General features: G+C 44.3%; 3 protein-coding genes across 4 annotated transcripts in view; 1 reads left to right on the top strand and 2 right to left on the bottom strand.

The window, feature by feature from the left end:
• Positions 1–3,070, top strand: part of cdc42 (cell division cycle 42) — a 33,635-nt gene extending 30,565 nt beyond the window's left edge. The window contains exon 6 of the mRNA XM_041891461.1: positions 1,000–3,070. Coding sequence (XP_041747395.1) covers positions 1,000–1,089 — 90 coding nt within the window. The 3' untranslated portion in view covers positions 1,090–3,070. The remainder of the gene's footprint in view (positions 1–999) is intronic.
• An 8,950-nt stretch (positions 3,071–12,020) lies between these two features.
• Positions 12,021–13,773, bottom strand: LOC123492094 (early nodulin-75-like). 2 transcript variants are annotated; one of them, XM_045224080.1, is made up of 2 exons: positions 12,688–13,773; positions 12,021–12,587 (listed from the first exon to the last, which is right to left on the bottom strand). In XM_045224080.1, exons 1-2 carry the CDS (start codon positions 13,352–13,354, stop codon positions 12,331–12,333), a joined length of 924 nt encoding a protein of 307 aa, XP_045080015.1. In that variant the 5' UTR covers positions 13,355–13,773; the 3' UTR covers positions 12,021–12,330. The 2 variants fall into 2 exon arrangements, with proteins under 2 accessions (XP_045080015.1, XP_045080014.1); XM_045224079.1 differs by having other exon boundaries at positions 12,069–12,483; positions 12,553–13,773.
• A 115-nt stretch (positions 13,774–13,888) lies between these two features.
• The window catches only part of LOC121578544 (protein Wnt-4a-like), a 32,254-nt gene continuing 26,420 nt past the window's right edge, over positions 13,889–19,722 (bottom strand). The window contains exons 3-6 of the mRNA XM_041892911.1: positions 15,736–15,889; positions 15,458–15,589; positions 14,876–15,018; positions 13,889–14,778 (exon numbers count right to left, since the gene is read on the bottom strand). Of these exons, the coding sequence (XP_041748845.1) occupies positions 14,308–14,778; positions 14,876–15,018; positions 15,458–15,589; positions 15,736–15,889 (900 nt within the window). The 3' untranslated portion in view covers positions 13,889–14,307. The remainder of the gene's footprint in view (positions 14,779–14,875; positions 15,019–15,457; positions 15,590–15,735; positions 15,890–19,722) is intronic.

Raw genomic sequence — 19,722 nt, 5'->3', positions numbered from 1 at the left:
AAAATCTCTATGTACCGCTCTGTAATGTGCCGTTTTGCTGCAGTTCAAATCTAGCCGTCTTGGAGTTTAAAAAAAACTAAAAGCTAAAATAATCATGTGAAATGAATAAATAAAGGACAACTGAAATTGCTATCCTTTTTCTCCGCCTCTCTTTTCCTCTATCTACGGGGACAGATGGAAAGCAGCTCGAGTGCTACGTCGTATTTCTACATAGCCTCCTAGACCAATTGTAATAGTTGTTTGTTCCATATATAGAGCCTGATCTCTGGGTAAAACATGTCTTGCCATAGGTTGTTTCTACAGGGTTCCTAGAGTTTCCTTAAACAGAGGGATACAGGGGTTTCCTGCTCTGTTCATAGAGCTGTGCTGTACCACTCTTCCCTCACATGACATGGCCTGAGGCAATCATTCCTATCCTAAGCTGCTCTACAAACAAACAACAATGAGAGCAGAAACACGCTGCTCGGACTAATTAGATGTTAATCAGCAAAAGCCATGGGAAGTTCCAGCTAACAGTAGGCTCTTTAGTGATCTGGTGAAACCAGTTTGTGTCAACACTTTTGATTTGTGTGGTCTGGCTTGGTGTAGTTGTTTAATTTGACTTCCCTTGCACTCTGTGTGTGTGTATGTGTGTGTGTGTGTGTGTGTGTGTGTGTGTGAGAGAGTGAGTGATGCGGTATGTGTGTCTCTGAGCCCATGTTCTCTCGTACCTCCACTTTCTTGTTTGCCCGGCCTTTGTTTTGAACGCTCCTCACTTTGATATGAATGAATGCAGGTTGATTATATCCCTAGCTGCTCTTGACTTTATTTTCACCTCTGTCTGTGAAGATGAAGTATCCTGGGTTTTCATTTCCGCCAATGCTATGTATTTGTTTGATCATTGAACCCTTTGTTGTTTTTTCGCTTTCATTGAGCCTGTGTGTGTATCTGTGTTGCCCCTTCATTGATCCTGTGTGTGAATGCTGCCCCTTCATTGAGCCTGTGTGTTTGTATCCACAGAAAGGCCTAAAGAATGTGTTCGATGAGGCGATACTGGCTGCGCTGGAGCCTCCTGAGCCCAAGAAGAAACGCAAATGTGTGCTGCTATGAGTGACCCCACCCCTCACACATGTACACACATCCTCCCCCTTTGCCCCCCCATCCGCTCCCTTGCTCTGCTAAGGCTGATTGATAGCCATTTACTCTAAAGCAAAATATAGAAACAAACATAACGAGTTTCCGATTAGATTGCAATAAACCAGCGGACTGACGGATGGAGAGACAGAAGAGAACCTAACCCAGCTTGTAACCGTGACTACCATGGCCACACTCCCATTTCAGTTAAAACAGTAAGTCAGAGCTTTTAGATGTGTTTCAGAGACAGCCCAGTCCTGTGTGATCAGTGCATCTCAGTAGGCTAAAGTTGCTTCCTCTCCTCATCTTATCTTAATCTAAACTGATCTCACAGTAAAGTTAGTGAAAGCAATATGATGGATGCCCGCTGGGCTTTGACTTTTAACATTAGTGAAGATGAAAGGGAAGGAGACAAGGAGAGGCAGTAACTATAGACTATTGAGATTCAGCCCTGCACTCAAGGGAAGGCCAAGACCATGTCCCTTTTTACTCTCCAAGGGGTTTGAACCATGCCGGTGGTTAAATAAAAGGGGCGACATACAGGTGACATAGGCTCTCATAAAAGTGTCGTCATCTCTCATTGGTGATTTAGGAAATCAGGCTCATTTAAACTTTGACTTTTAAAATGTCTTTGACAGATTGCCCTGTCAGTGATGTCGATTTGCTCTTAGTCACCCAGCTTCTTTGTGGCCATTGGCCAGTTAGCAGTTCTGATAGACCTATGCTCCACCCCCAAATGAAATGGCTGCCTGAGTGACAGCTAGTCACGCTGCTGCATTATTAAGCCCCACCCCTCTTGATGAGCACATCAAGCGCCCAATCTCGCTGCTCCACCTCCAAAACCACCTGAAGAAGTGCTGATAGTAGCCATTTTTCTTGTTTTCTTTGCCATTGTCTCCCCTCCACGTGACAGAACAGAAGTCTGAAGCTTTTTATGATCAACCTCAAATCTGCCCCTATCCCCGGGGCACTTTTGTAGATCTTAATAAACTGGATAGGGAAACATTCTATTACCATTACTAAATATCTAAACTAAAGGCATCCCGTAGCAATGGGTCTTGATGCAGGAATTGGCCTTTTGAAGCAGGGAACATAAACAGTGTTAACAAGTGGTGTGTTCTTAATGCGTTGCTAAGGTCCAAGGGAGCGGTAGCCGATCATTGTCAAAACGTTATGGTAACCATAGAACTAGAATTAGTAGAGCTGACATTCCCTGAACAAAGCAACGTTCTGTAGTAGGTATACCGGCGGCCATATTTTATGTCCCATTTGGATTGTTAATGAATTGATGCTTATCGCATCAGAATTCTGTGCCACATCAGAATTCTGTGCCTTTCTCAGTGTTCCATACTGTCACGCTGCAATGGCAATGCTATGGTGCCGCCATGCTATGTCTACCTCCTCAAAAAAAATCTGTGGTCTGAGGAATTGTCTGTTCTATACTTTTAATTCTATGGATTTAACGTTGTGGTAATGCATGTAGGTAAGCCCCTGGTCTCTGAGATGATTGGTTAACAGATTTAATAATAATGTAAGATGGCACACATGTTGATATAGGCTCCAGATATTTTTACCAAAATCTGTTTTATTGTATTTTTTTTTTCTGTTGTGCGGTGTTTGATTTTATAAAAAGGTTATTTCCTCTCCTTTTACATTTTAGGGGCAGGAACTCAGCTGAACTTTGACCCACCAGCTAGAAACGTTCATTGGTGGAGTGAATTTAAACCCTCCAATGTCAAACCTGGATCGTAATTGGTTGATTTGACTGGTGGCTCAGAGTTGGGTTGACATCCAGCCCAAGTCATTTATTATTATTATTATTATTATTATGATTGTTATTATTATTATAACAATTTGTTTTGGTGCAAAACCAAATGCTTTGTCTGACGTCTCTGTTCTTTGTATATGCATTCTTAAAAAAAAAAAAAAAATTAAACTTATACCTTAATTGCCTTTATTCCTTTTTCCTTGGCCATTCTTATTTATCAGGCAGTTTACAGAAAACAAGGTGGTGCTCAAGGGACAAATGGCTGCAAATACCCATTGCTGCTCTGTGGTTTACATAGTAAAACTATACTACCCTCATCTCACAGTCAACCATGATGTAGGAGATATCCATTCCCTTTTGGAGGAAAACATTAAAACGTTTTTTACTTTATCATAAAAAATCTATAACTAAAGTGATGTCACTACCTAAAGGGTGGGCTGAGAGTGCAGGAGGTACATGTGTGTGGCATGTCAACACATCTCTGGTGGAGTGACTGATGATCTACCACAGCAAATGTGATACTATGTGATCCCCATGGATACTAAATAGAAGAAAGGAAAATTAGTGCAGTCTCAAGTGAAGAGGAAATTCAGTAACTCTTGGAGGACCGTGGATGTTGATAAGAGCTTAAGTCCACTGACCTCTATGGCTGCTTTTACAAAGGCAGCCCAATTCTAATCTTGTTTTCATTAATTGGTCTTTTGATTAATCAGATCACCTTTGAAAAAGATCTGATTGGTCAAAAGACCAATTAGTGGAAAAAACGTCAGAATTGGTTGGAGAGCGAGGTAGTGTGTTCCCTTACAGATGCAGTCTCAGCCAGATCACATATTTTCTTAGCGAGTGTATTCCTTCAACCACCAGGGAGCGCTATTTGATCACAGGTGACCTACTGCTTCCATCTGCTGGAGAAGGACAGGACAGACATCCAGATAACTGACTTGTCGTCTTTCTATTATGGATCCATACTTCTAATACATTGAAATAATTTTCAGAAAGATTTAAGTATCAGGTTCTATGGTCTTGGTGATTTATGGTGATATACACACACACACTCATTCACACATGCACACGGATCATCTGCCCCTGAGGGGGGTTGAAATATGCCCCCTACGCACACCTCCACCCCTGCGAGGCCTTCACACATTCCGTGCGTTTCTGGAGTGCTGTCTGTCGGTGCCTTCTTACACTAAAGAGCTGCTGAGACCCATTAATTATCCCACAGGCTGAACTAAGGGCATTCCTGTGCGTGTGTTCGCTAGGGGTAACCACCTGCAGAAGAGAAATTCAGCTAACACTGTCACTATCCAAGCATTTCCATACAAGCACACAGCTTAGTGGGCAAATGGCTGTACAGTGGTCATACCAAAAGCTGCTGATATGCGCACTAGCTACCATGCTGTTTTTCAAGTTCCAGGCCTGTTACACTTCACATTGCACAGACAAACTAGAAAAATAAGTATTTTCTCCGTTACTCTCTATGATATACTGTGGACTGTTTGCCAGCACAAGTATAATCTACTCTCCAACTCTCCCATAACTCATAAGATCAGAGCCCAATGGGCACCATTACTCCACAGCCGGATTAAAGCTGAGCTGGTGGTCTGTCTGAGCCAGGCTCTCTCTCTCCATGTTAGTGCGGTGTGTGTCTGTGGGGAGTATGTCAATGTGTTAGCAGAGAGCTGAGAAACTGTCTACAGAGAGAGAGAGTGTGTATTCAGCACTCTGTGTTAATGTAAAGTTGAGTGAAGAGTCCCACTAGACTACATCGCTCCTCATTGACAGACTGGCTCTCCCAGAGGAGATACTGAAACCAATCAAGATCAAGTCTGTTTAAATGGCCTCTTAGGGACAGCCAATCACTATCGAGCATGTTTAAACATCTCCTCTGGGACAACCAATCATAACTGGGAAGAACAAAAGGAACCCTTCAACTTGGGACACACACACTATATATACAAAAGTGTGTGGACACCCCTTCAAATGAGTGGATTTGTCTATTTCAGCAACACCCGTTGCTGACAGGTGTATAAAATCGAGCACACAGCCATGCAATCTCCATAGTCAAACATTGGCAGTAGAATGGCCTTACTGAAGAGCTCAGTGACTTTCAACATGGCACCGTCATCGGATGCCACCTTTCCAACAAGTCAGTTGGTAAAATTTCTGCCCTGCTAGAGCTGCCCCGGTCAACTGTAAGTGCTGTTATTGTGAAGTGGAAATGTCTAGGATCAACAATGGCTCAGCTGCGAAGTGGTAGGCCACACAAGCTCACAGAACGGGACGGCCGACTGCTGAAGCGCGTAGCGCGTGAAAATCGTCTGTCCTCGTTTGCAACACTCACTACAGAGTTTCAAACTGCCTCTGGAAGCAACGTCAGCACAATAACTGTTCGTCGGGAGCTTCATGAAATGGGTTTCCATGGCCGAGCAGCTGCACACAAGCCTAAGATCACCATGCGCAATTTCAAGCGTCGGCTGGAGTGGTGTAAAGCTAGCTGCCATTGGACTCTGGGACAGTGGAAACGTATTCTCTGGAGTGATGAATCACGCTTCACCATATGGCAGTACGACGGACGAATCTGGGTTTGGCGGATGCCAGGAGAATGCTACCTGCCCGAATGCATAGTGCCAACTGTAAAGTTTGGTGGATGAGGAATAATGGTCTGGGGCTGCTTTTCATGGTTCGGGCTAGGCCCCTTAGTTCCAGTGAAGGGAAATCTTAACGCTACAGCATACAATGACATTCTAAACGATTCTGTGCTTCCGACTTTGTGGCAACAGTTTGGCGAAGGCCCTTTCCTGTTTCAGCATGACAATGCCCCTGTGCACAAAGCGAGGTCCATACAGAAATGGTTTGTCGGTGTGTAAGAACTTGACTGGTCTGCACAGAGCCCTGACCTCAACCCCATCGAACACCTTTGGGATGAATTGTAACGCCGACTGCGAGCCAGGCCTAATCGCCCAACATCAGTGCTCGACCTCACTAATGCTCTTGTGGCTGAATGGAAGCAAGTCCCTGCAGCAATGTTCCAACATCTAGTGGAAAGCCTTCCCAGAAGAGTGGAGGCTGTTAAAGCAGCAAATGGGGGACCAACTCCATATTAATGCCCATGATTTTGGAATTAGATGTTCGACGAGCAGCTGTCCACATACTTTTGGTCATGTAGTGTACACCCACACACACACACAGCTGGTGGAGAGCCATGTCCCAGGACATGAATACTGAGAGAAGTGCAGTGCTGAACACTAGAACTGCATGTGCTATACAGCGTTATATGACCTGAGCGTTTTATGATGATCTCCACAGAAGATGACTTATGATGAAAAGCACAGTCAAGGTTTTAACAGTTTATTAAAGCCTTACAGTAAATCACTCTACAGATGTCTAGGAGACGCGTGGGCATGCCAGCTCAACCTTGTGTGTGCGTGTGACGTGTGTACGCGTGCACAACTGCGTATTTATCTCTGCCTGTCTGTCTCTATTGCATTAATTGACTGTCATTAAACAATCCCATGTCATATCTGAGCCTCCAGGTGTCAGGGTTATTCATTTAGCCATTATGGTATTCAGCCCTCTATCTCTTTACTGTCTTTTGCCAGACACTCCTGCCAACATAGGGAAGACAATGTGTTTTTCATCAAGGGGGAGGATAGAAACATGCGTGTAGGTATGCTGACTGTGGTGTCTAGGTGCGTGCACTGCCCATGTTGCCATGGTAAAGATGGCTGCAGGGATGGCAAAGGGAAAGGAAAGATTCGGACTTGTGACGCTATATTTCATCTGGAGTCTGAATTCTTTTACAATCCTTGTACAATCCTTCTTTGGTTGCTTGAAGTAATCACATCTCATAATCTCACTATCTCACAGGTCAGTGACCACCTCAACAAATGGAGGGAGGGAGTATTGAAGTACTTGAACAGGTCCAGCATGTCTCTATCTGTATATCAATATTTCTGCATATTGGTTCTCTTTAATTGACCTGGTTTTGGGTTTAGGCACCAGGTTGTTGAGTGTATTCCAGGAAATAAATATACCAAGACAAAACATCCCCACCACACTTGATGTCATTTCCTGTCAATTCCATTACTAACTCAGAATTTTGGCAATAATATTTTTTTGTTTGCCTGTGAGAGAGAGAGAGAGATATGTGGCTGAGGTGTGGGTTGGCAGCTTGGAGACCATGGATACCACGCTCCTGGCAAAGCACAGCTTGTTGTGACACGGTAAGTCACCACCGACTAACAGATTCATGTAACACACTCATGGTACGTCTCCCCTCAGCTGTACTACACGCACGCACGTACACACAAACACACACACACACACAGTCCATCTCACCTGCCGCACCACAGATAAATTCCCACAGGTGCTAGCACTGTCCAGGTGTGAGGAACATCTCACACGTCTCTCCTCCACCCATATGATGTGCCGACAAACCGTCCTGCCTGAGATGGTCGTCACAAATTCACTGTGTCCACAGCTGTATGTGTGTACATGTGTGAGAGGGAGAGGGGGAAAGAGAGGTGGTCGTCATGCAGGCCAAGGGGAGCCAACACTGAGTCCAAACCCCCATAGATAGATCTACCAGCATTAAGAGCTAGTGCAGCTGAACCCATATAAACAGTGCTGGCCAAGCCAACAGCCGGCAGCCCACATGAACACAGTGCCTGGAACGCTCTGGCCCACCACACGCCTGTCACTTTCACTCCCTATCTGATCCATGCTGTTCTCCTTATCGGATTTATCCAGTCAGGGATGAGATGATGTTATCAGTGAGGTCACTCACCATCTGCCACACTGATGCAGTATGTCCTCTCTTGCTCTCTCTTTTCTTCTCCTCTCTTCCTTGTTCTCCTCTCCATTCCCTCGCTCTCCTCATCTCCTGGTTGATTCCCTGAGTTCATGGAAAGAGTGAGGTCAGCAGTACTGTCCCTTTAGAACATCGCTTCCCTAATGTACAGGGGCTGTGACCCATTTAAAGCCCTCTAGAGATTCTTGAGGCCCAGCAAATAGACAGAACCATGTTTCTAACTAACCCAACAGGGACTCGTTACAATCCAAATCCATGATCTACAATGATCAATCAATTTGTCCATGCAGCCTCGGCCTCAGACTTTATATTCTTTATCATAGCACTGTGTGTGTGCACGTGCACGTGCACATGCGTGCACACGCGTGTATGCATCCAGAGGAGTTTACCAGGTAAGGCTACGTCACATCCCATATGCCTCATGGCAGGAGCTAGGTGGAGCTATTGCTTATACATGTATAGATCAGTGAAGCTGGAATGAACAAGGGCAAAGAGATTGAGACTCAGCCCCTCACACTCCAACCTGTTGGTCCAGACAAGGGTATAGCTTTCTCTCTAAATGGAATGAGTATGTCTCTCTACCTGTGGGTCTAGTGCAGGCTGCTCCCTGTGAGGAGAATTGGGTCAGAGGGGCAGCTGTAGGCCTTAGGCTGTAGAGGGAAACAAACCTAACCCAGCCTTAGCCTCAGAGGGTACAGTATAACACAGAGCAGACTAAAGGGAACATTAGAGCATTGCTAGGCTACTACCTTCTATGATAGGAAGAGACAATATGGTGGTGTGAGTATTTATATTTGGAGGATATATATCCATCATTCGTGGCAGACCTGGTCAATTTTAATTTATTTGAACATTATTTATGGTTCTTGTAAAGATACTGTATTATAAATATATAATCAATGGACAATGTTCTTTGTGACTTCTTACATAATATTTCTGGTGAGAATCCATACTGATCCTTAGGCCTTGATTCAATCCGTATCCGTACATTTAAAGGCAATGTTCCCATGTTCGCGGCGACTGCATTCACGGTAAACGCTGCATATGACAGCTCAATCAGAAATTACCTTTACATTTCAATCATAATATACCGCGGACCTTTCGCAATATGAATTGAATAGAGCTCTTAGTTTACTACCCAAATAGATTAATTGAAATACAGATACAGAAATCTAAAAACCAGGTCTGCTAGGTGTTGCATCCTCGAGGTGTGGGGTTCAGCGCTGGGTTTTTGTCAGTCTCTGTGTGTTGCACAACTTGGTGCTCCTCAAACAAAAAAATTGCAACTGTCATCACAAACAAGAACCATCTGTCTCATTTGTGTAACTTGTTTTCTTTTAATATGAGAAGTATGCTGGTGAGATGTGAGTTAGAGAGAGGCCTGGGAGGGCATGGCTGAGAACTAAAGCCTCCATACTCTCTTTCTCACTCACAGAGCATGGCCTTTGCCTGGTTATCCCCCAAACCTGACCTGTTAACCCCTCACACACAAACACACATACTCACGCACGCATGCACAAGCACACAGGTGTATGTGCATGTGTATGTGTGTGAAACCTAGTAGGCACAGAGAAACAGGTGAAAGAGAAAAGGGCTGTATCCTAGACGTACATATGTAACGTAACCTAAACATGCACATCATGACATCAGTCCATGATTTATGTGACAGGTTGAATTACATATGTGTGATTTAGCCCTGAGTGTACAGTAGCATGTATTCTTGATACTCCTGTCGTTCACACTGCTTAACTCCTAATGTGCCAAAGGCAGCATTCCAATGAACTATCCAGTATAGCAGGTTAAACACCATGGATACCCAACCTATAACTGTGTAGCTGTAAACTTTCTGGGCTGATCCAATAGATGCTGTAGTGTCCTCTCGAGTGCCCAGGTTAGTCACTAGACGGCCATGTTGGAGAGGACTAAACAGCTCAGAGCCTAGGTTAGTCACTAGACGGCCATGTTGGAGAGGACCAAACAGCTCAGAGCCTAGGTTAGTCACTAGACGGCCATGTTGGAGAGGACTAAACAGCTCAGAGCCCAGGTTAGTCACTAGACGGCCATGCTGGAGAGGACCAGGTGCCCAGGGCTTGCCGGCCCCCATATTAAGCCCAGCTGAAAGCCGAAACCTCCCACCTGTAAACTCAGAGCCCTCTCACTGGGCTGGGGTCCATGGTTACGGTATGTCCCAGAGAAGCCTGTCAAAATGTGAAATTGCAGGCAAGTATTTTCATCAGGCAGGCGGTGTCACACCCTGATCTGTTTCACCTGTCTTGTGCTTGTCTCCATCCCCCTCCAGGTGTCGCCCATTTTCCACATTATCTCCTGTGCATATATACCTGTGTTTTCTGTTTGTCTGTTGCCAGTTCGTCTTGTCTTGTCAAGCCTACCAGCGGTTTTCCCCATACTCCTGTTTTCGCTCTAGTCCCTGTTTTCTAGGTTTCCCGGTTTTGACCATTCTGCCTGCCCTGACCCTGATCCTGCCTGTCGTTTTGTACCTTGTGACACTGCCCCTAATTACTGACCTCTGCCTGACCCTGAGCTTGCCTGCCATTCTGTACATTTCGGACTCTGCTCTGGATTACTGACCTCTGCCTGCCCTTGACCTGTTGCTTGCCTGCCCCTGTTGTTGTAATCAACTTTTGTTACTTCGAACTGTCTGCATCTGGGTCTTATCCTGAGGTCTGATAGGCGGTGAGAGGGAAGCACAGGGAAGCATTTGTCCCTGGGAACATTGTAGGAACGCTGTGGGAACACCAAGCCCCGCGGCCCACTCATCTTGCAAAACCGGAATATTTACTGGAATATTTTCACACCTCAGATGGTTCTCAGATGGAGTGACCAGGGGGCCTGCCTGAACCCTCTCACAGTGTCACACAGGTACAAACAGGTATGCTGAGTAAGTACTACTAGAACCAGCCAAGTCCTAAACTGTTTCTCTCTTCACCATTGCTCTGCTCCTCCACACACAACACACACACATGCACAAATGCCCACAGCCCCCCCCACCCCTCCCCCTAGTGAACACAGCACTACAGCTCTTAGGCCTCAATATCTCTGCCTCCACAAACACAGGAAGGAGAGGTTTTACTGATACCCCTCTCCTCCCCGTCTCCTCCTCTCTCTTCCCCCTTTTCTCCCTAGCTGACTGTGTACGGACAGGAGCCCTAAGAAATGCCCCGGTTTCATTGAGGAAAATTATCAGCCAATCACTGTGGACACCCACTCCCCTCTCTCCAAATCATCTGGGACATCAGAGGGCCTGCCTTATTGGAGGCAGACGAGAGAGAGAGAGTGAGATCAGTGATGCCATGTGGTCTGCATTTCAGGGTAATCCCTGCTCTCTGGTATGCTGGCCTTCTTACCGTCTGATTTGAGAAGAATCAGAGAAGCAGGGAAACACGAGCCTCTGTGCTGTTTCTTCCCAAACCCACTGTGACTGCTCCCATCATCAGGGGATATGTGCCCTGAGTTCTGGGATGATAGATATGCTGATCTATGGCACATAAATTGTGTTTATATGTGTCAGTGGTGGATGGAAGACCCTGGGGGTGTAATGTACCTAACACACACAGACAGTTTCCATAGAAATGTGTGTCCTGTGGCGACGGTGTGGGTGGAGGGTGAGGGGTGTCAGACTGCAGGGAGGGTCCCGTTGTTAAGGCTTATCTCTGGAGATCCAGTGACAGTAAAGACAAAAACTCATTGTATAGATTAGATGCCCCAAGTACTAGCCTTCTCTTTTCTATATGTGTAGGTTTAACGTAGAAGTTCTGTTCCATGTATACTGTGTCTCTGTATTTCTCACAAACCGATAAGGTAAAGTCTCCATATAAGTGTTAGCGTTTACTCCATACCTGTATTTTCTTTCCTCTTTAGTACTTCTAGTCTATGTATTTGACAACGTGGAAATCAACACAGAGAAGCTCTCCCCCTCTCCCTCTCTCTGGGCATGGGTACAGACAGACTGTAGCAGGACTCTGGAGCTCTCCCTGGTGACACGTCTACACATGTGGGCAGCCAGCCCCTGGTCCATGCCATTCATCCTACCTGCCTGCCACTACTAAACACACACCTGGAAGGAATCATGCCTGGGTTTGGCTTCAGGGCACAACTAGCTGGACTCAGGATATTGACAGGATATTTAAAACATTTTATGTTGGTACCTAGTCAGCTGCAATTATTTTAATGAATGATATTAAGCCACACGCTCTGTCTCACACACACACACACACAGACAGGCAGACAAAGAAAGAAAGAAAGAAAGAAAGAAAGAAAGAAAGAAAGAAAGAAAGAAAGAAATATGCAACCCTCTTATCTATCTGAGTTATTTTCTTTTGTCCAAAAGAGACATGTCAAAAGAAATATGACAAACAAGAGTATAATCTTTGACACAGCATATATTTCATTTTAACATACATTCATACTCAGAATAGTCTTCTTCAGTGTATAAGTCTTTACAGATCTATGTTTCTATAATGAATAGCATGTTACTATAGAAAAGCTTAGGTTTATGTGGTTGTACATGGTAGCCATACATAGGTCAGTCCCTGTGCCCTGGCAGTAGCGTATGGTACACTGTGTGTGGAATATGGTTCAGTGAGTGTGTGGCTAGTGTGTGTTGTATGTTATCGATTTAGTGTGTGTGCGTGTGGTGTATGATTTGTGTGTGTTGGCTTCTTTGTGTGTGGTAAGGTGTAGGGACGGTGATGTGTGTGTGTGGTACATGCATGTTTGTGTAATAAGGTGTAGGGATGGTAATGTGTGTGTGTAGACTTCGTTGTATGTGGTAAGCTGTAGGGACGGTGGTTTGTGGTGTGGTATGTGGTAAGCTGTAGGGACGGTGGTTTGTGGTGTGGTAAGCTGTAGGGACGGTGGTTTGTGGTGTGGTATGTGGTAAGCTGTAGGGACGGTGGTTTGTGGTGTGGTAAGCTGTAGGGACGGTGGTTTGTGGTGTGGTAAGCTGTAGGGACGGTGGTTTGTGGTGTGGTATGTAGTAAGCTGTAGGGACGGTGGTTTGTGGTGTGGTATGTGGTAAGCTGTAGGGACGGTGGTTTGTGGTGTGGTATGTGGTAAGCTGTAGGGACGGTGGTTTGTGGTGTGGTATGTGGTAAGCTGTAGGGACGGTGGTTTGTGGTGTGGTATGTGGTAAGCTGTAGGGACGGTGGTTTGTGGTGTGGTATGTGGTAAGCTGTAGGGACGGTGGTTTGTGGTGTGGTAAGCTGTAGGGACGGTGGTTTGTGGTGTGGTAAGCTGTAGGGACGGTGGTTTGTGGTGTGGTATGTAGTAAGCTGTAGGGACGGTGGTTTGTGGTGTGGTATGTAGTAAGCTGTAGGGACGGTGGTTTGTGGTGTGGTATGTGGTAAGCTGTAGGGACGGTGGTTTGTGGTGTGGTAAGCTGTAGGGACGGTGGTTTGTGGTGTGGTATGTGGTAAGCTGTAGGGACGGTGGTTTGTGGTGTGGTATGTGCGCTCGGAGAGAAAAGTGCTTAAGTCATCTTGCACAGCATCCCTGCTCCACCCAGCCCTGTCTGTCTGTCTGTCTGTCTGTCTGTCTGTCTGTCTGTCTGTCTGTCTGTCTGTATCTGTATGGGCAAACTCCCCCTTGGTCTGACACAGACTAAGGATGGGATTCAATCCTATTTCTGATTGAGCCAACATATGCAGCGTTTACCGTGAATTGGATCTTGGCGAACATGGAAACATTGCCTTTAAAAGCCACAATGCCTATAACTCGCGATCGGGCAGAATCCCGGCCTGTGAGTGATTCTGTGAGTGATTTTGTGAGTAATTATTTGACTTGGTGAGTAATTCTGTGAATCTGTGACTGATTTGATGAGTGGAGCAGTATCAGGGCTTTACGGGGACAAATGGCCACACAACTAAACCGCTACTCAACCCCAACACAACATGGTCATGTACACCTGGACCGCAAATAATAATGTCTGTCTGTCTGTCTGTCGGTCAGCGTTCCTCCTCTGGGCGGTTCTCTCAGACTGACAGACAGGCGTGTCTCTCCCTTTACATCCAGCACTCTAGATGAGTCCCTAAAGCAGCAGCAAAGACAGAGGGCAAACTCAGCCCCCCCAAAAAAAAAACCTCCACCCCCCTTTCCCCACCACGCCATCCCCTTTTCCCCGGGTCCAATGTACCCCACCCTCAGTCCACTCTCCCCCTCACCGACCCAACCCCCGATTCACTCACAACAATGTCAAATAAGTTAAAAAACAAAACGAAAGTAAATGAAAAAAAGATATAACAAAAGCAACCAAAACAATGAGAACCAACTGCGAGTGAGACAAGAGGAAGAGAGTGAAAATACTCTGTTGTGACTTGGAAAACATATATATGTCTTTTTAGTTGTATACATCCTGTGCATGTGTATCATTTTCCTTTAACATTGTATGAACTGACTGGGAGCGCCCATGTCCTCTGTCCGTCTCAGTCTGTCTGTTCCCGTGGTCTGTTGTGAAAGGACTAGGGGTGGTTTTGAAACAGGGGAAAGGTAAACCACAAACACCCTCCCCCTCTCCCTCCCTCCCACCCTTCTGTGCAGGTGAGAAGGGAGGGATTGGGGTGTTTGTTTGGGTCTCCATTGGGGATTTCCATGGTGATCACCGGCAGGTGTGCATCTCCACCATCTTGCGGCACTGTTTGCACTTGACGTAGCAGCACCAGTGGAACTTACAGCTGCACCTGTCTACCACCTCCACCTCCTCTGTCTGGAAGCCCCGGCCGCAGCACATCAGCTCACAGCCGTCGATGGCCTTCGATGTCCGGTTACACTGCCGCCCCGCCGTACCCAGCATGCCTGGTGTGTGCGGGTCGTGGTCACAGAAGTCAGGGCTGGGGTCAAGGTAGACCAGGTCTTCGTCTGTGTGAGGTTTGAACTGGGAGTTCCGTGGCACCAGGACCTTGGTGGTGCCCACCTTGCGCTGCTCCACCTCTGTGGCGCCGTCAAATTTCTCCTTGATGGCGTTGCCCACCTTGCGGAATGGGGGCATGGCCTTCCAGCAGGTCTTCACCTCACAGGAACCTGACACGCCATGACACTTACACTCCACACGCATGTGGCTCAAGATGGCCTGCAGGGAGACAGAAAGAATCCATGTTTTTATCTCATATCTTTTTCTTTGCTGTTGACTTTGCTATGACATAGTTGATGGTTGTTATATGTCATACCTTCCTCCCGGCCTCATTGTTGTGTAGGTTCATGAGTGCTCTGCTAGGGGACTGTCCTTTACTCCTCTCCCTTACATCAACAAAGGATTGAGAGAAGGCCACTCCATAAGCTATGTTATCACTACAGCCTGACCACTGGAACCCTGAGAGAGAGAGAGAGAGAGAGAGAGAGAGAGAGAGAGAGAGAGAGAGAGAGAGAGAGAGAGAGAGAGAGAGAGAGAGAGAGAGAGAGAGAGAGAGAGAGAGAGAGAGGGGAGAGAGAGAGAGAGAGGAGAGAGGGGAGAGAGAGAGAGAGAGAGAGAGAGGAGGAGGGAGAGAGAGAGAGAGAGAGAGAGAGAGAGAGAGAGAGAGAGAGAGAGAGAGAGAGAGAGAGAGAGAGAGAGAGAGAGAGAGAGAGAGAGAGAGAGAGAGAGAGAGAGAGAGAGAGAGAGAGAGAGAGAGAGAGAGAGAGAGAGAGAGAGAGAGAGAGAGAGAGAGAGAGAGAGAGAGAGAGAGAGAGAGAGAGAGAGAGAGAGAGAGAGAGAGAGAGAGAGGTCAGCAGTCAAACAGTGTGTACCTACCGTGTGTGTGTCCGTGTCCTACCTTCTGGACTGACTCCGTGGACGTTGTGGTCACAGCCACATTTCTCCAGCTCTCCGCTGCTGCAGGCCCGGGTCACAGCGAACGCCACACTGGCTGCTGAGATGGCATAAACAAAGGCTGCCTCCCGAGTGCCTGTCAAAAACACACAGGCCAACGTTAAACACACTGACTATCTGTCAGTCACCGTCTGCATGATGACCCTGAAATGCCAATGTTTTTATCCTGAGAAGTTATTAAGTAGATTTATTCTCAAATGAGTTCTTGATACTGAGCCGTACCCTGTGTGACAACCTTGCCGAAGACAGGCATGGTTTCAAGGGTGGAGCAGTTCCATCGGCGGTTCCGGAACTGAAACTGGCACTCGTCTATGGCTAGCTGAGCCCCACGCCGAACAGCATCCATCACTTCCACATTGCGCTTACAGATCTGCACCTGGTTAGAATAATGATCATAATATTACAGATCTGTATCTGGTTAGAATAATGATCATAACATTACAGATCTGCACCTGGTTAGAATAATGATCATAACATTACAGATCTGTGCCTGTTTAGAAGAATGATCATAACATTACAGACCTGTACCTGGTTAGAATAATGATCATAACATTACAGATCTGCACCTGGTTAGAATAATGATCATAACATTACAGATCTGTGCCTGTTTAGAATAATGATCATAACATTACAGATCTGTACCTGCCCATACAGAGAAAAAAATACATTTCAATATATTTAACGTCACGTAAAATGTATTTCAAATACATGTATACTGAACAAAAATATAAACGCAACTTGCGACAATTTCAACGATTTTACTGAGTTACAGTTCATATTCAGAAATCAGTCAATTGAAATAAATTCATTAGGCCTTAATCTATGGATTTCACATCACTGGGCAGGCATGGGTGGGCCTGGGAGGGCATAGGCCCACCTGCTTGGGAGCCAGGCCCAGCCAATCAGAATGACTTTTTCCACCGAAAAGGGCTTTATTACAGACAGAAGTAGTCATCAGTTTCATCAGCTGTCTGGGTGGCTGGTCTCAGACGATCCCGCTGGTGAAGAAGCTGGACGTGGAGGTCCTGGGCTGGCATGGTTACACGTGGTCTGCGGTTGTGAGGCCGGTTGGATGTAATGCCAAATTCTCTAAAACGATTTTGGAGGCGGCTTATGGTAAAGAAATGAACATTGTGTCATGTATAGTAACCCTAGGTGTAAAATAGTAAATAATGGCTATTTCTCAGAAAGTTTTAAACTGTCAAGAGGAGTGAAACAAGGTTGTCCACTATCGGCATATCTATTTACTGTGGCCATCGAGATGTTAGCTATTAAAATCAGATCCAATAATAATATCAGAGGATTAGAAATACAGGGCTTAAAAACAAAGGTGTCATTGTACGCTGATGATTCATGTTTTCTTTTAAATCCACAACTAGAATCCCTCCACAGCCTCATAGAGGATCTAGATACATTTTCTAACCTCTCTGGATTACAACCAAATTATGACAAATGTACTATATTACGTATTGGATCACTAAAAAATAAAAATTTTACATTACCATGTAGTTTACCAATAAAATGGTCTGATGGTGATGTGGATATACTCAGAATACATATCCCAAAGGAAATAAATGATCTCACTTCAACACATTTTAATAGAAAGTTAGCAAAAATGGATAAGATCTTACTACCATGGAAAGGAAAATACCTGTCAATTTGTGGAAAAATCACCCTGATTAACTCTTTAGTATTATCCCAGTTTACCTATTTGCTTATGGTCTTGCCTACGCCTAGCGAACAGTTTTTTAAATTATATGAGAAAAAAATATTCAATTATATTTGGAACGGCAAGCCAGACAAAATTAAAAGGGCATATTTATATAATGAATATGAATTCGGAGGACAGAAATTATTAAATATTAAAGCATTAGACCTATCACTAAAAGCTTCAGTCATACAAAAGTTATACTTAAATCCGAACTGGTTCTCAAGCAAATTAGTAAGATTGTCTCACCCAATGTTCAAGAAAGGCCTTTTTCCCTTTATTCAGATTACAACAACTCATTTGCAGTTATTTGAAAAGGAAATCATCTCCCAAATATCACTATTTCTAAAACAAGCCATAGAAAGTTGGTTGCAATTTCAATGTAATCCTCCAGAAACGACAGAACAAATATTGTGGTTAAATTCAAATATACTAATTGACAAAAAACTGAATGTTTAAAAAAGGTATAATCTTCGTAAATGATATCATCGGTAGGACTGGTGGAGTTATGTCGGACATGCAGCTAACAAAAACATATGGAAATGTCTGCTCTACCCAAAATTACAACCAAATAATTGCAGCCTTACCGCAAAAGTGGAAGAGGAAAGTGGAAGGGGGAGAAAGTAAGGAACTTGTCTGTCGGCCTTGCATTAAAGAACATAATTGGTTAAGGAAAACTGTGATAAATAAAAAAGTATATCAGTTTCACTTAACCCTCCCATTGTCCTAGGGTCAAAATGACCCGCCACTGTGTTGAACCAACTTTATTTAATTTTTATATTTTTGGGATCATTTGTGAGAAGGAGGCAGTGAGACTTTAAAGAAAGTATCACTGCCTCCTTCTCACAAATGATCCAAAAAAACATTTTTTTTAAATAAAGTTGGTTCAACAAAGTGGCGGGTCATTTTGACCCTAGGACAACGGGAGGGTTAAGGACCAAAGGATTGACAGCCGTCCCATATAGATTGCAAAATAGTTGGGAAGAGATCTTTGACGTACCGATCCCATGGCATAGTGTTTATGAACTGACACGCAAAACGACACCGGATTAAAAAATTAGAATCTTTCAATTTAAATTATTATATAAAATTCTTGCTACCAATAGAATGTTATTTATATGGGGGATACAATCTTCCCAGCTCTGCAGATTTTGCTGTGAAGAGACAGAATCATTAGATCATTTGTTTTGGTTCTGTCCATTTGTAGCTTGTTTTTGGACACAGGTCCAGGAATGGCTGAAGGATTGCAATATTTACCTGGAGCTAACCTTGCAGATAGCATTACTGGGTGATCTGAAAAGTCATAGCCAATCGATCAATAATATAATAATACTTTTAGCAATCTGTAGAAGCAATGAGAATAGAAAGGTTCAGAACTTTTGTAAAACATCACAGTATGGTTGAAATATATATGGCAAATAGAAATCCTATATGGATGGTGTTAAGAGATAGATGGGAGGTATTGAATAGAGTTGAAGGATGGGACTAATAACAAATAACAACAAATAATAACAAAGATAGCTAATAATGTAAGCATACTGTGTCCATAATAAGTATATAGGTTGTATGTTGGGAGCTTTTGGGAAAGAGCACAGTTAGAAAGATATGGCATATAGAAGCAAACCGGATGGACATCATGAAAATGATCGGAGAGGTTGAGAGTAGAAGTAGTTCAGGAGCAAAAAAATAAATAAAAAAAAAATATATAATAGAATTATTGTAAAATTAACTGTGTCCATAAGGTGTAGATAGTAAGTATAGACCGGAAGTAGAGGCCTGGGCATTGTTGTTCACTAATTTACTCCAAGTAGGGAAAGAATGGCGGGGTTGAAAAGTAATAAAGGGGAGTATATATATAAAAAACATGGGGGATTGGAAGTGATGCAGACAATTACATTGATAGAAGATACAATCTATCTGCAATATTAAGCTGATCCATCAAAAAATTTGAAAGAAAAAAAAAGAAAAAAAAAGAAATGAACATTAAATTATCTGGCAACAGCTCTGGTGGACATTCCTGCTGTCAGCATGCCAATTGCACACTCCCTCAAAACTTGAGACATCTGTGGCATTGTGTTGTGTGACAAAACTGCATATTTTAGACTGGCCTTTTATTGTCCCCAGCACAAGATGCACCTGTGTAATGATCATGCTGTTTAATCAGCTTCTTGATATGCCACACCTGTCAGATGGATGGATAACTTGGCAAAGGAGAAATGCTCACTAACAGGGATGTAAACAAATTTGTGCACAACATTTGAGAGAAATCAGCTTTTTGTGCATATGGAACATTTCTGGGAACTTTTATTTCAGCTCATGAAACATGGGACCAACACTTTACATGTTGCGTTTATATTTGTGTTCAGTATAGATACATTTGCATCTTTGCTAAACTTCATGTAATGCCTGACAATATTCCAGAAATGCATAGCTATGACATCTAGTCTACAGGGTGGCCAAAGTGGTTCCTAGTTCAGCTTCTTAAATTACTCTTTACGTAC

Source organism: Coregonus clupeaformis, chromosome 12 (genome assembly GCF_020615455.1).
Source record: "Coregonus clupeaformis isolate EN_2021a chromosome 12, ASM2061545v1, whole genome shotgun sequence".
In the NCBI taxonomy this organism is placed as follows: domain Eukaryota; kingdom Metazoa; phylum Chordata; class Actinopteri; order Salmoniformes; family Salmonidae; genus Coregonus; species Coregonus clupeaformis.
Note: the sequence above shows the minus strand (reverse complement) of the source record. Positions and strands in the feature narration are given on the sequence as shown.

Coding starts and splice junctions, on each gene's coding strand:
- LOC123492094 (XM_045224079.1), bottom strand. CDS start 13,354: ATGTTGGCTCAATCAGAAATAGGATTGAATCCCATCCTTAGTCTGTGT. Junction 12,484..12,552: donor CCACCGTCCCTACAGCTTAC/CACACCACAAAC, acceptor CCTACAGCTTAC/CACATACAACGAAGTCTACA.